Below are 14,409 nucleotides of genomic sequence, written 5' to 3' on the forward strand. Positions count from 1 at the left end.
GACATGACCGTCTCCCCTGTTACGAGCGCAATGTCTGGATCGCATTCTACACCTGCTTCATCGCCACCACCAGTCGACATGGATGCAGAGAGTGTGCCGCAGTCGATGCAGCAGGAGGAGAAGCGCATGAGAACACAACGCGAAAAGGATGACGCGAAACGCGAAGCACAACTAGAGAAGGAGAGGCAAGAAGACATTAAGAGCGGCAGGGAGGTCCTCGACAAGAAGTTCCAGCAATTGGAGTTCTTGATGAATAAGAGCAAGGTCAGTTCTATCGTTGAGACAGTATACTATATTGCTTTGAACGATCGCTAACGTATGGTAGCTGTATGCATCGGTTATGCTTGCGCAGATGCAGCAGCAAGAAGAACAGGAGCACGAGCAAGACGAGAAGACGAACGGACAGACTTCGAAGCGCGAACAAATCGCCGATACAACAGCAGCAGCATCGCAGCGACGAGCTACGCGCGGATCCACGGCCAACGGCGCGACAACGGCGAAGCAGGAAGAAGAGGATGCGACACCAAAGAAACGCGCGGGCAGACCAAAGAAGACAGACACCAAGGGCCGTGGTAGACCCAAGAAGCAGACTTCGGACATAGCGAGCTACTTCAGCAAGGCTGATTTAGAAAAGAAGGCGGGTAATCAGGACGTTGGAGAGGCCTTGAAAGAAGCAGCAGAGGACGACAAAGACAATGTCAAAACAGGCGACATTGGCATGACAGACCTCAAGTCCGCGCGGCAGCCGAAACTTGTCACTGGAGGTACCATGAGATCATACCAACTTGAGGGCCTTGAGTGGATGGTGTCACTCTACAACAATGGCATCAATGGCATTCTGGCAGACGAGATGGGTCTGGGCAAGACCATCCAGACAATCGCTATGCTCGCACATCTATGGGAGAACAAGTCGTACGGGCCATTCCTGATCGCCGCGCCGCTCAGCACCACAAGTAATTGGGTTGCAGAGTTTGAGAAATGGACACCCAGCATGCCGGTCATGCTATACCATGGCGACAAGAAGGAGCGTGAAAGACTACGCAAGACGAGACTACGGAACCCCGGTACCGCCGACTTCCCTATCATGGTCACCAGCTACGAGATTTGCATGAACGATCGCAAATACCTTACAAGTTTCGGCTGGCAGTTCATCATCATCGACGAAGGACATCGCATCAAGAACCTCGACTGCCGGCTGATCCGCGAGTTGCAACAGTTCCAGTCCGCGAACCGTCTCCTCATTACTGGTACGCCATTGCAGAACAATCTTGTGGAGCTGTGGTCACTGTTGCATTTCCTACTGCCGACAGTATTCGACAAGTTATCTACGTTTGAGAGCTGGTTCGACTTCTCTGGGCTAAAAGACAAGTCGAGTTTCGAACAGCTGCTATCGGAGGAGCGACAGCAGTATCTGGTCAAGTCACTACATGCTGTCCTGAAGCCATTCTTGCTGCGACGAGTCAAGACAGACGTTGAGAGCTTGATGCCCAAGAAGCGCGAGTACGTGTTGTACGCTCCGTTGACTTCCATGCAACGTGAGCTGTACCAAGCCATCCTTGATGGCACCAGTCGATCCTATCTCGAGGAGAAAGCTGTTGAACGATTGAGCATTGGTCTTAGCAGTCGAGCAGGAACGCCATTGAGCATTCGCAGTAACAACGGCAGTCTTAAACGTAAGGCTTTGAGTAGCAGGGAGACACCAAGCAAGAGCGCGAAGACGTCTCGTGCAGGCACGCCCGCGTCTGTCGCCTCAACGAGAAGTCGAGGCCGACCAAAGAAGAACTACGAAGAAGTGAGTGATGACGAGTACTTCGATGGACTGGACAAGCCAGAATCCGAGGAAGAAGAAGAGGACCTGAGCTCTGATGCTGAAGAAGAGAGAACGCGAGCCGCGACTTTTGAGATCGCAAAGCGTCAGCTCATGCAGAAGAAGCTCGGTAACCCCATCATGCAGCTCCGACTGTGCTGTAACTCGCCATACAACTTCTTCAACCCTTTCATACGAGCAGACACTGACGGAGCCGAAACCTTCGCATCGGAGACAGAACCCGATGAGACTATCGTATCAACTTCTGGCAAGATGCTTCTCCTCGATGCACTTCTCCCCGAGCTGATACGTCGCGGCCACAAGGTCCTGATCTTTTCTCAGTTCACCACCACCCTGGACCTCCTAGGCCATTACCTCGACCTACGCTCCTGGAACTACGCCCGTATCGATGGATCTGTCGCACAAACAGACCGTCAAGACCAGATCCTAGCCTTCAACAAGCCATCTACCACAAAGGAGGCTGCGGACATTTTCATCCTTTCCACCCGCGCCGGCGGCCAAGGCATCAACCTCGCAGCAGCGGATACAGTCATCCTCTTCGACAGCGACTGGAACCCTCAACAAGACCTCCAAGCCATGGACCGCGCGCATCGCATCGGTCAAACCCGCAACGTCATCGTCTACCGCTTCGCAACGCGCAACACAGTCGAGCAGAAATTGCTTGAATCTGCAGAAGCAAAGCGTCGGCTTGAAAAGCTTGTCATTAGGAAGGGTGGTGTGCGGAATGACCGGGGCGGGACTCGGGGTAATGAGAAGGAGCAAGAGGTTGAGGAATTACAGAAGCTCCTCAGGAGAAGCGATGGAGAGAAGTTCGATGTTGAGGCTACGGAAAGTGGGAAGGTGTTGGGGAAGGAGGAGTTGGAGATTTTGTTAGATAGGAGTGATGAGGCGTATGAGAGGGCGGAGAAGGGATTGGATATTGGTGGTGATGGTGCTGTCTTTCAGGCTGTGGGGAAGAGAGAGGAGGGTGCTCTTATGGAGGGACTGAGAGCGTAGTCTAGTTAGCCATCTTTGTTTTTGAATACCCAGCATGTTTACAAAAAGACCTAGGCTTGTCTTTTTATGGTGTTGCGACTCGCATGGTCGGTCCTCGGGTAGCTGGGTGGCTGCTTCCTCCCTTCCAGGTCAACGCGTCATGGGCGCGTTGCGATTCCCCGCTTTGCAGCCCTTCTATTGTCCTCATACCAAACATCGGATTTACGACTGAGATCGAACGATGGGGTTTTTTTTTTGTGCCGTACGTGCGCCATGGATGCCCAAGGCATTGCGCGTCATTAAAGCTGATCAGCAGGCAGCCTCGCGCGACGCGGATGACAGCGGCTAATACATGCTTTCGGAAGAGGCCAACTTACCCGGTAACGCAACCCCATCATGGATGGTACCTTGCATCGAACTTACTCTCCAGATGTCAGAAAAACTTCAATTATGACGTTCCGGCATTACCATGTCATCGATACTATCAAATTTCGGTATTGTCGGCAACTTGCATTTAGCCTTTTTCAACACGCGAACGTTCTTAATTCTACGAGACACACGTGGGCATGTGCCGAGAAATGCTTCAGATGCCCCACAACACCACTCGCTTGGTTGCATGGAGCATCCACCATGCTTCTTTGCGGCTACGAGTACGACTATATTGGACGACGCAATGACAGCTGGATCCGCGTACCGGGCCATGACGCCAGAGAGCAATTGGAATGCACACATTAACCTCAATATCCCCCACAACTTCTCAATTCCTCCAGAAATGATATTCTCGGATGGTCTCCCACACATGCGCAATCGCAACCGGCCCCACAAAGATACCCATCGGTTGGCCTCCATATTAGCAATAACGTGGATATCTGTAAACACTTGTACAACCATCAAAGCTTACAGTTTCAATTTGGAAGACGAGTCTGGCACTGTCTTTTATTGGTCTGTTGCAGATTCTCAGACTCGAAGGAGCCTCACATGCACGCGGCCAAGTACTCAGTAAACCTATCTGCTATATTGAGTGGGTATGTTTTTCATTGTCGCCTGGCTCTCTCTCCCTAGCTTCCGTGAGGCCATGTGGAAGTGTGATTAATACCTGGGTTTGCTCACTGGAAATGTCTGGTTTACCTGGTATCTCATCGACCTTTGCAGAAAGTCTACCATGCATTGGAGACTGATCAGCCTGGCAGGAGCTTTGAGCCTCTCCGGAGTTTCAGCTCTGGCTGACCCGTCAGTCAAAACCACACTCGTTGTGCATCCACGAGGACCTCTTCAAGTATCAGAAGGCATCGAAGATACCGTTGCGCAACATCTCGAAAAACGCAACAATACGATACCAAATCTGTACTCTCGCTCTCTTCACTACTTGTTCCCTCGACAAGCGACGGGACGCTGTGGTGCTGATTTCAGTAACCAGAGATGCGGTGGTAACCAATGCTGCTCAAGCTATGGCTACTGTGGGACTGAGTTCGAGGTATGCGCTATCCCAACATCTCGAGTTCACGCAAGCTTACGGGGGTCTCTTTAGCACTGCGGAGTCATAGTCGGATGTCAGCCTGACTTCGGAAGATGCGGTGATGCAGCACCAGAGCCTATCACAACACCTACGCCCACACCGACTCCCACCCCTCTGCCACCCACAAGCTCAGTCCCTGCCCCCTCGAGCTCATCTGCACTCCCACCACTCCCCTCTGGCACGCTTATCCCATCGACGAATGGGCAATGCGGAAACGCGACCACGTGTGCCGGCTCCGCCTTCGGAAGCTGCTGCTCGGAGTACTACTATTGTGGTAATTCCATAGACTTCTGCGGCACTGGTTGTCGTCTTGGCTTTGGGACTTGCGGTGGCGTGGCACCGCCGCCAGGTTCTTCCTCCTCTGCGCCGGCCCCTGCCCCCAGCAGCTCTTCAACTCCACCGTCGCCCACGCCGACTACTACTTCCACACCAGCACCGATACCAACGACTAGCCGGACCTCTTCTGCGGCGCCTGTTCCGACTAATGTCAGTACTGGCGGACGGTGTGGAGCAGATGGGAATGGTCAGACCTGTACGGGTAGTACTTTCGGGAGATGCTGTTCAAGCTATGGGTGGTGTGGCAATGATGAACTTGACTACTGTAGACTGTCGTGGGGTTGCCAGCCGCAGTTCGGAACGTGTACTTAGTCATAGCCTTATCAACGGTGTAGCAAAGTCCGTCAAGCTCGTTGATGAGTGCAGTAACGGCCTTGGTGAGCTTCAAGACAGCATACACGGAAGCAAAGAGTTGTACATAGATTGTGCTGGCATAAACATCTCATCCATACATAACAGCTTCGCTATCCGAAGAACATGCGTCCGTCTTTGTTTCCCCGTGTAAAATTTCCTCCTAAATGGTTGATGTCACCGGAGAGTGCCGCATGTGCAAACTTGAGCCTCGTCACATACATTGGTTGCGGAGAATGCCATATTACGTATGACAAAAAAACGACATTAGCATCAATGTAAAGTGCTCCTAAGATCTCGAACTGTCGCACTGCTGTCAGGACAGCTTTGACGCTTCCGCCAAACCCAATCGTAAATTCTGCATCCATCGTGAAAGGCCTAGGCACAACTTTGCAGGCCTTTCAAGTGGATACTCTAGTACCTTGAACCTGCTCAGCATTGGTGTCTACCGGCAGCATGGTGCTCTATTCAGATGGTCGATCATGAGGAACTGAGCTTGAGGATGTGATTGGCCATGCGCTTGTGCACGATCAAAGCGCACGCTACGGTGAGACAACTACTACCTTCTGATTCCATAGTGCGTCCCAGTTAACCCACGAGTACCGGCAATGTTGGCGTGATGACACTCCTGACGGAAAATATCGGCTGCGGTAGACCTAACGAATGCGAAAGATCTACCTAGGTATGTAGCGCCAGGGTGAACGACAGGTACTAGTGTGTCTAGATCTTGAGATCGAAAAAGAAAAGTATGGGGGAAATGCCCTGCGCAAACAAATCTTGGTAGCGGAGATGGGAGCAGTGGATGAAGGACTCCATGCCGATCTCTGCCGGTAACATCGCGTGCCTCCACACCTGGGCATCTCCTCGGTTTTTGTGCAAAGTGCTACACTTCACAGCCACATGCGTCCCCAGCAGCGCCTCCATTCGCAACCCAAGAAAACTAGTATACAGTTGGCACACTGCAACATCGATCAAGTGCGTCTGTGACGTATGATCTTGGCAGCCTAGGAGAGCAGAGAGTTTACCATCGACTTCGCCGTCATTGGCCCAAGGCGCTTTGACCGAGGCAACTTTCCAAATATTTTGCTGCCCGTCTTTTGATAAATTTCCTTCAGGGGTGTCTAAGTTGCATCGGAAGTAGCGTTGTGCAGATCTCACGATGCTTTGGTATACGGGAAGCTGACCGTTCTCCATAATTGGGTACGGGCTCTGATCCTGTTGGTTCGGGCACGCTAACATCCGGAGGGTACCCCTGGTAAGTGCCGCCAACTACCGCATCGTGCATACCAACTTCAGCCAGGTCTTAGACCTTTGGGGACGGCTAGTATCATAACTCTCGCAGGTGCCTCCTGTTCGGCGCGGGTGGCGGTTGCTTGATATTGGCCACAATCCCACTTTCTCCCCATCTGACCTTTCTTCCTCGGGCACTACCCCGGATCCATAGGTAATAGTCTGGCGCCTAAGGTTCCGATCGAGAGCAGTTCACGAATCACAGGCGGGTGGTTGTCATCTCCACATGATCCCGCGCAGCCCAAAGCGTCTCTGGAGATGGCCGTCGCCCGTTGTGTACTATCGACCAAGAGATCGACAGCGGGGTCTTTGTTGAACGACCAGGTCAACCGCGGCCATGCTCACGTCGCCGATGCGCGTCATGCAGACTATGGGTGACAGCAAACGTGATGGCGATGTTGGGTACGTACCTGCAGATTTGTATATAGCATGCCCGACCCATCTGGTCTATGTTTCATTGCCAGCATCAAGTCTTCTCATCAATCACAAACATGCACTTCTCTTCTCTTCAATTAGCTTTGATCGCCGCGGCGCCCCTTGCCAGCGCTTGGCCAACTGCCATCTTGGACGCTGCTGGTCATGATCCCGAGCTCCTGAAGCGCGCTGAAGAAGCCGCGAGACTGGTGAAGCTGCAAGGCCGTCAAGGTGGTGCAGGTGCTGCAACAGCCATCTTTGAGCCAGTGCCTAAATTCGACGCAAAGGCCCAGTACATCAACATCTCCAAGGGTAGCGGCCACGAGTACGTTGCTCCAGGAGCGGATGACCTCCGAGGACCTTGCCCTGGTCTTAACGCTTTCGCCAACCACGTAAGTCCTCCACTGTGTCCTACTTAGTTGACGACACTAACACGTTGAAGAACTACCTACCCCACAATGGATACGCCACTGTGGCACAATACATCGAAGCCACGCAAAAGGTGGTAGGCATGGGCCCCGTCCTGTCGACCTTCCTCTCAGTTCTTGGTGGCGCCCTCGACGGTGACCTTCTTAGCTGGTCCATGGGTGGCACGCCATCCATCGCGCAAGCAGGCGTAACAGGTACCCTGGGCAACGGGTTGAGCGGTTCCCACAACAAGTACGAAGCCGATGCTTCGCCAACAAGGCCCGACCTTTACCAGGCTGGCAACAACTACAAGACTGTCGCTAGCCAGTTCCAAGAGTTGATTGATTACTCGCCCGGTGGTGTTGTCACTCTGGACAGCTTGACTGAGTTCCGAAGCCACCGCTTCGATGTGCAGAAGCAGACTAACCCCTACTTCTTCAACGGACCATTCTCCGGTGTGTTGGTGCAACCTGCTGCGTACACTTTCATCTTCCGCTTCATGGCCAACCACACTGCTCAAGACCCCACTGGTATCCTCCCATACGACGTCCTCAAGTCGTGGTTCGGTATTGAGGGAAACAGCGGTAACTACAGGGCTGTCCAGGGCGGAGAGAAGATCCCAGAGAACTGGTACCGTCGTGCTCTTGAGTACCCTTACGAGACCACTTACTTCCTTGCGGATGCTGTCAACGCTGCTCTTCTCCACCCCAAGTTCCTCGACATTGGCGGGTACGTTTATCCTCCTCTGACATTGCGTAGAAATCTTACTAACACACTTTCAGAAACACTGGTACTCCCAACTCTTTCGTCGGTGTTGATGTTGCCGACTTGACTGGCGGTGTCTTCAACGGCGCTTCGCTCCTCGAGGGCAACAACCTTGGCTGCTTCGTCTACCAGGCATCAGCCCAAGGCAAGGCCGACATTCTTCTCGGACCCCTCAACGCCCTCACCAGTGCCATCGGAAGCCTGATCGGACCTCTTGGCTGCCCAGAGTTGATGACGCTCGACAAGAATTTGCTCAAGCAGTTCCCCGGCTACACCAAGTCGCCCGTCTACGGTTAGAACAGGTGGAAAAGGAAAGGAATAATGTATATAGTTAGTAAGATGTCAGGTGTAAAGACGTCCTGACAGTAGTATAACGAAATGAACATAATGATACAACTTCACAACCTCTGACCTCTCCTTGCGATGCTTTCAATTGTGTGTTGCCCATTGCTAAAGCAAAAGTGTTGAGGAATATCATGGTTCATGACTTTTGCTTTTCGCCGTCAATGAAGTCACGAATGGTCTGTTCGAGCCCAACGTCTTCACTAAACCCTAGATCTCTCGCTCTCGCCGTATCGTACTTCGCCGGCCAGCTCAATACGATCCTCTGCGTAGTCTCATCTCTCTTCTCTTTCACCAAATCTCTCGTCTCCTTTCCCGCGACCTTTTCCAAAGCGTCCAAGATTTCTCCGCTCGTAGCTGTGTAACCGGGTAACAGCACTTGGCGGAAGTGCCCAAACTTTTCCGCCGGAACTTTAATGGCATGCACGAGGTTTGTCGCCAACGCGCGCGGTGAAGTAAGCCATATGCCAATGCTGGGGTCGACTGGTAGCTCTGACTCTTTTCCATGGATCGGCTCGCGTACAATGCCAGAGACGAAAGACGAAGCCGCAGCAGTTGGTGCGCCTGCTCTGACGAAGACAGTCGGCAGGCGCACGACTCGTCCGTCAATAAGCCCGCGTCGCGAATAGTCGTTGAGAAGGAACTCAATCATGAGTTTCTGTGTGCCATAGCTCGACTCCGGCATAGGAACAATGTCCGTCTCTGTTGCTACGTTTTCTACTGCTTTCCGGCCAAACACTGCGCAGGAAGACGTGAAGACTACTTTGATCCCTGGTCGCTTGGTCCGGATGGTATCCAGTAACTGGCGTACAGATTCGAAGTTGACATTAAGACCAAGCTCAAGGTTCGCTTCGCTACCACTCGACATGATGCCATGTAGGATATACACGGCATCCGGCGATTGGGCGATGAGATCTTCGCATGCGGAAAGCGAGGTGAGATCTGCCGACGTGCATTGCACGTTTTGCGACGATGTCGGATTGGGAGGCGGGTTAACGTCGGCTAAAATGAGTGCATCTGCGGTGTTTGTCTCGATGAGTTTCTTGGCCAGAATTTGGCCGACAAAGCCACCGGCCCCAGTGATTAAGACCTTCATTTTGATCTCTGAACGACGAATGCGAATTTGGAGTAGGACTTGGAGTAAGGCTTGGATTCAGGTCTCTTACTACTGCTGGATGATGCCGTACTTAACATTGTCGACGGTTCGGTGACGATACCGATGTACAAAGTGGGGAAGTGTGGGGACGGCGCCTGCCCCGGATCATTGTCGGCCGAGTTTGTACCTACTGCCTCTTCACAACAAAGGATTCTCAACCATTACGCTATGCGTGAGCGTTTCCATACATGCTTACTGAGCGCAAACATCTCTCAGTGTCGTACATCTCATAGTTCATCCATTCCATGTCAATGCAACTGCGATGTCAGCATCCAAGAGCCTAGTGAAAAACCTGCTCGTAATTTCGTCGGTTGAAGACCCCGATGGGGTGCATGCAGCTATGACATGACTAGTGACGATGTTGATCCGTGATAATCTGGGGTACTGGAAAAGGTACAAATAACCATGATGGGGTAACGCCAATCCCCACCTCCGCAGTCTTCTCATTCATCGATCATGGCGCTCGCTGCAGCACTCCTCCTTGGGCTTGGTCAACTTCATCTTGCGACTGCTGTCAGCTCTCTGCACGTTGACACATCTTCTGGATCGGTTGAAGGCTTTACAGATGACATCACACCGAACGTCGCACAGTACTTGGGTATACCCTTTGCCGAACAGCCTGTGGGAGCCCGACGCTGGTTGCCACCGACTCCAAAGTGCAGAGCGAACGAAACACTCAAAGCCACCAACCTAGGCCCTTCTTGCCCCCAGTTCGAGGGCGATGCACCTAATGTTTGGCTGACGGACGCGCCAGAGTTCATCATCTCGCCACGCGACTACCAGTCAGAGGAATGTCTAAATCTCAACATCTGGGCTCCTTTGTCCACCTGTGACATCGATAAAGACGATTCGGAGCCGTTACCGGTCCTGGTCTGGATTCATGGTGGAGGTTTCGTGACGGGCGGACCGACGGTGCCCTACCAGGTTCCAGCCAGATGGGTGGAACGAACAGGAAAGCACATCGTCGTCGGGATCAAGTAAGTCCAGCTTAATTTATATGACCCAACACATGTCTTACCAACACCACAGCTACCGTTTGAACATCTTTGGCTTTCCCAATGCCAAAGCCCTTGCCGATGACGAACAGAATCTGGCCTTCTTAGATCAGCGTCTCGCTCTAGAATGGATGTAAGTGTGCACACATGAACTTGTCATGGATCAGTTTATTATATCCATTTCTTCTTCTCGGATGTACAGTCTTCTTAAAGTCATGGATTGGAAACTTACTTATCTTGCAGTCGCGACAACATAGCCAACTTCGGTGGTGATCCAGATCGTATCACGCTCTGGGGCCAGTCTGCAGGGGCCATCTCTGTCGATTACTACAACTTCGCTTATCCCGAAGACCCCATCGTCTCGGGCCTGATTATGAACTCTGGATCGTCTTTCCTGTCGATCGAGAGCGCTGATACCCAGCAAACGAACTTCACGTTCGTCGCTCAACACTTCGGATGCGACGAGGCCGATGCCGATGCTGAAATCGACTGCCTACGCAAGATCGAATCTAGTGACATTGAAAGCTTCTTGAAGGAATACTCTGACAATGGTACTTCGCCAGGTCTGAGCTTTACCCCGGTCGTCGACAATGTCACGGTTTTCTCCAACTACACGGAATGCGCTCAGGCCGGAAACTTCACGCTCAAACCGGCGATTATTGGCACAACGGACAATGAGGGTAGCGCCTTCCCCGCGTACAATGCAACATACGGGCCTCCCCAGGCTGAGGCCGACGCTGCAACTGCTTCGTTATTCCTTTGCCCGGTTGTGAAGACGACCTACGATCGCATGGCAGCCAACACCACTACCTTCCGCTATCTGTACGCTGGTAACTTCAGCAACATCGCGCCTCGATTCTGGCAGGGTGCATTCCACTCGTCTGATCTTCCGCTGTACTTCGGTACTTACGGTATTGCAAGAGGCAACGGTACCGATTTCGAAAGGATGGTAAGCGAGCAAGCGCAGGACTACTACCTTGCTTTCGCGGAGGATCCAGTCAATGGGCTACCCAAACTGGGATGGGAAGCCTACAAGTCCAGTGGCGAGGGCGTGTTGCTTGGGTATGATGGAGAAGTCACGCAGAGTATCGCTGCAAGCGAATTGGAGAGTGCGTGTGACGGACTCACGCCGAATGGCAAGCCGCTGCCGCCGTTGTGAAAGAACGAGACCCAGGCATCTTGTGCGGCGTAGTAACAGCGTCGCGGGAAACCGGAACACGTTATTCTAATCAGTCCACATGAATCCCAAAATATGATACACTGTCGAAATCTCCTGCGCCGCTCAGCTCAATTCCATGCAACAGATCGATCGCATAATGCCCTCGGCACAAGAACCGTTTCCCCGTCTTCCTTCGCTTATCTCCCATCTTGCGTGTCGAGCTCGGTAGAAGATCCAAATGCGGTGTCAGGCATACGCCTTCAAACATGGGTATACGAACCAGAAGCTCAGTAATCGTAACGAGATTTGAGAAAGTTCGGCTACGGCACCCCATGCCAACCTCCAGATATAGCTCAAGCCACCCGGTATATCAGGCGTCCTCGTGATATAGGACCGTTCCATGAAACCGAAGACCCTGGACCCTTGTCATCTCTGATCTGACAGCGGCCCGTAAAAGCAACTCGGCTTCTCATGCACGTCGTTCACACATGGGCAGCCACCAAAAGACGGCTCGGTGTAACCGATATGAGATATTCACAGGGGTTCACGGTTGCTTCTGGGCGATTAGTGACTGCGCCATTGATGTATCTGCGGGACTAGGTGCGTGATGCGATGATCGCCGATTGCGATGTGACAGCCGGGGAAGCGTGCATGAAGGGTGAAAAGCAAAGTGTGGCGTAGCCGTGGCGTATTGGAACAGGCGATCAACCCTACACATGCATTTGAGATGCAAACAACCAAAGCACCGGAAATGGCTAGACATATTCACAGAGTCAAGTAACGGGAATTGCTGACCTAAGGTATGCATGAAGTTGACAGTGGCTGGTGCGCGGGCGCAAAGCGTGACACGTGTCTGTGGCTTCGACGTGTGGCTTTCACTGCCACTGCGGGGTTCAACCTTTGCACTTGCCGCATAGCGTGTTTGAGAAGTGACGTCAACCTGGAGCTTCCAAGATCAGGTAGCAACAAACAGGAACGACACGTGGTGTAGCGTTCCAATTGACGAGCTTCAAAACTGGTTGACAGTTCTTCAACCAAACTCTCTACTTTACGAATCCCCTAACCCTTGAACACGCACTGCCCGCTGCGAGCTACTAGACCTACCAGCTCGACAGCTACTAGCAAACCGAACACAAAGACGGACATTCTCACTGCACATCATGGCTAACCAGGCGCCTGCATCTCTCGTGGAAGCGTTGACAGCCTCTGGTGGTGCTGAACCAGCTGGTAAATGCCACTTCCCAGCCTTCGTCCGCCGAATGTCGATGCGATGAATGATCAATGCCGCGATGGACGCACGCTCACTCATTGATACCGACTTTGGGCACGAAACATGCTAACGCGCATGTACTAGGCTTCCTCAACGACATTGTTAAGAACCTCTGGCCCAACATCTGCGTCGCAGGCTCCAACATCATCAAAGACACCGTCGAACCTATTCTCGCCTCAACACTACCTGGCCCTCTGAAAAACCTGAAGTTTGTCAAAATCGACTTTGGTCACATCCCCATCGGCTTCTCCAACGTCGATGTCCACAAGACCAAGAATGACGGCATCAAGCTCGATATGGACATGACCTGGGAAGGTGTATGTGACTTTGAGCTTGACGGCAGCATGGTGCCTAAAGTGGTAAGTTTTGAATGTGATCAAGGAAGTTAGTCAGCTGAGCTAACATGGTATACAGGGTGTTGAGAAGGTCCACATGAAGGGCCGAATCAGCGTGCTGCTATGCCCTTTAGTAAACATCATCCCACTGGTCAGTCCTTACAACGTCTCGCATGGCATCGAATTCTATACTAAAGAGATCTCCAGATCGGTGCAGCACAAGTCGCCTTCCTCAACACCCCAAGCCTCAAGCTCGACTTCACCGACGCCGCCAACATTGCCGACTTCTCTGTTATCGACAGCACCGTCCGCAAGACCATCCTCGGCATCATCGATAGCATGGCCGTACTCCCCAACCGCTTCCTCGTCAAGATGATGAACGACGTCGACTACTTCAAGTGCCACCAGCCCCACCACGGTATTATTCGTATCACAGTCGCCCGCGCAACCGGGATTAGTGCTCCCAAGAAGGGCGAGAAGAAGAGTACCATGAGGAAGCTTCTATCTAAAGTCAAGCTCGAGGACGTACCCGATTGCTACGTCAAGGTCAAAGTAGGCGCAGAAGAAGAGTGGAAGACGAGCGTCGTGGATAACAACCACGAGCCAGAGTGGAACGAGACCCACGACTTCTTGGTCTCAGACTTCGAGCAAGACATCACTGTAGACATCCAGGACGATGACTTGGCGGGTGATGACGACATCGGTATTGGCTCCACCAGCGTCAAGGAGATTCTTCTCAAGGGCGGTTCGCAAGATTTGGAGCTCTCGCACAAGGGCGATGCTACTCAAGCGCGTCTCCTGATCCACGCCAAATTCTTCAATTTCGTCAACGACGCACAGGTTCTTTCTTCGGCCAACGCTCAAGGCCAGGCTGAAGGCCAAGTCTGCGGTCTAGCCACCGTCCTCATTGCCAGCGCCGGTGGCCTCCAGGGCAACCGCGACGAGCTCAACCCCAGCGTCAAGGTTACCTGGGGGGACAAGACGTTCCAGACCGCAGTCAAGACGTACACTCCCGGCACTGACATCTTCAACCCTTCGTTCGACCAGGCGTTCCGCATTCCGCTCACTGCAGCTATGCTTGCGAACCCTGGCGCTTTCAAGATTGCGTTGCTGAACAAGGACGTCGAGTTTGGAAGTGCGCAGGTGGGCTTCCAGGATGTGATGGGTGCAGAGGGTATGGCTGTGCACGACACTTTTGATGTTGGAAATGGCGCAACTATTAGGGCTGCGGTTATTCTGAACGGTGCTAAGTTGGCTGAGTAGGGTACC

General features: G+C 52.6%; 5 protein-coding genes across 5 annotated transcripts; 4 read left to right on the top strand and 1 right to left on the bottom strand.

Moving 5' to 3' along the window:
- Positions 1-3: 3 nt before the first annotated feature.
- J4E86_003806 (uncharacterized protein) lies at positions 4-2,824 on the top strand (the record flags this gene model as incomplete). Its single annotated transcript, XM_051444356.1, has 2 exons — positions 4-264; positions 326-2,824. The coding sequence occupies 2 exons, from the start codon at positions 4-6 to the stop codon at positions 2,822-2,824; spliced, it is 2,760 nt and encodes a 919-aa protein (XP_051303981.1).
- Positions 2,825-6,787: 3,963 nt separating this feature from the next.
- Positions 6,788-8,180, top strand: J4E86_003807 (uncharacterized protein; the record flags this gene model as incomplete). The annotated part of the gene is made up of 3 exons (XM_051444357.1): positions 6,788-7,102; positions 7,153-7,847; positions 7,901-8,180. 3 exons carry the CDS (start codon positions 6,788-6,790, stop codon positions 8,178-8,180), a joined length of 1,290 nt encoding a protein of 429 aa, XP_051303982.1.
- A 184-nt stretch (positions 8,181-8,364) lies between these two features.
- Positions 8,365-9,321, bottom strand: J4E86_003808 (uncharacterized protein; the record flags this gene model as incomplete). The annotated part of the gene is made up of 1 exon (XM_051444358.1): positions 8,365-9,321. One exon carries the CDS (start codon positions 9,319-9,321, stop codon positions 8,365-8,367), a length of 957 nt encoding a protein of 318 aa, XP_051303983.1.
- Positions 9,322-9,837: 516 nt separating this feature from the next.
- J4E86_003809 (uncharacterized protein) lies at positions 9,838-11,535 on the top strand (the record flags this gene model as incomplete). The annotated part of the gene is made up of 3 exons (XM_051444359.1): positions 9,838-10,358; positions 10,411-10,509; positions 10,620-11,535. The coding sequence occupies 3 exons, from the start codon at positions 9,838-9,840 to the stop codon at positions 11,533-11,535; spliced, it is 1,536 nt and encodes a 511-aa protein (XP_051303984.1).
- A 1,160-nt stretch (positions 11,536-12,695) lies between these two features.
- J4E86_003810 (uncharacterized protein) lies at positions 12,696-14,403 on the top strand (the record flags this gene model as incomplete). The annotated part of the gene is made up of 4 exons (XM_051444360.1): positions 12,696-12,762; positions 12,890-13,164; positions 13,220-13,291; positions 13,348-14,403. The coding sequence occupies 4 exons, from the start codon at positions 12,696-12,698 to the stop codon at positions 14,401-14,403; spliced, it is 1,470 nt and encodes a 489-aa protein (XP_051303985.1).
- Positions 14,404-14,409: the final 6 nt, after the last annotated feature.

The sequence above is a fragment of the Alternaria arbusti genome (genome assembly GCF_024043155.1).
Source record: "Alternaria arbusti strain BMP 1465 chromosome Unknown scaffold_4, whole genome shotgun sequence".
Classification (NCBI taxonomy): domain Eukaryota; kingdom Fungi; phylum Ascomycota; class Dothideomycetes; order Pleosporales; family Pleosporaceae; genus Alternaria; species Alternaria arbusti.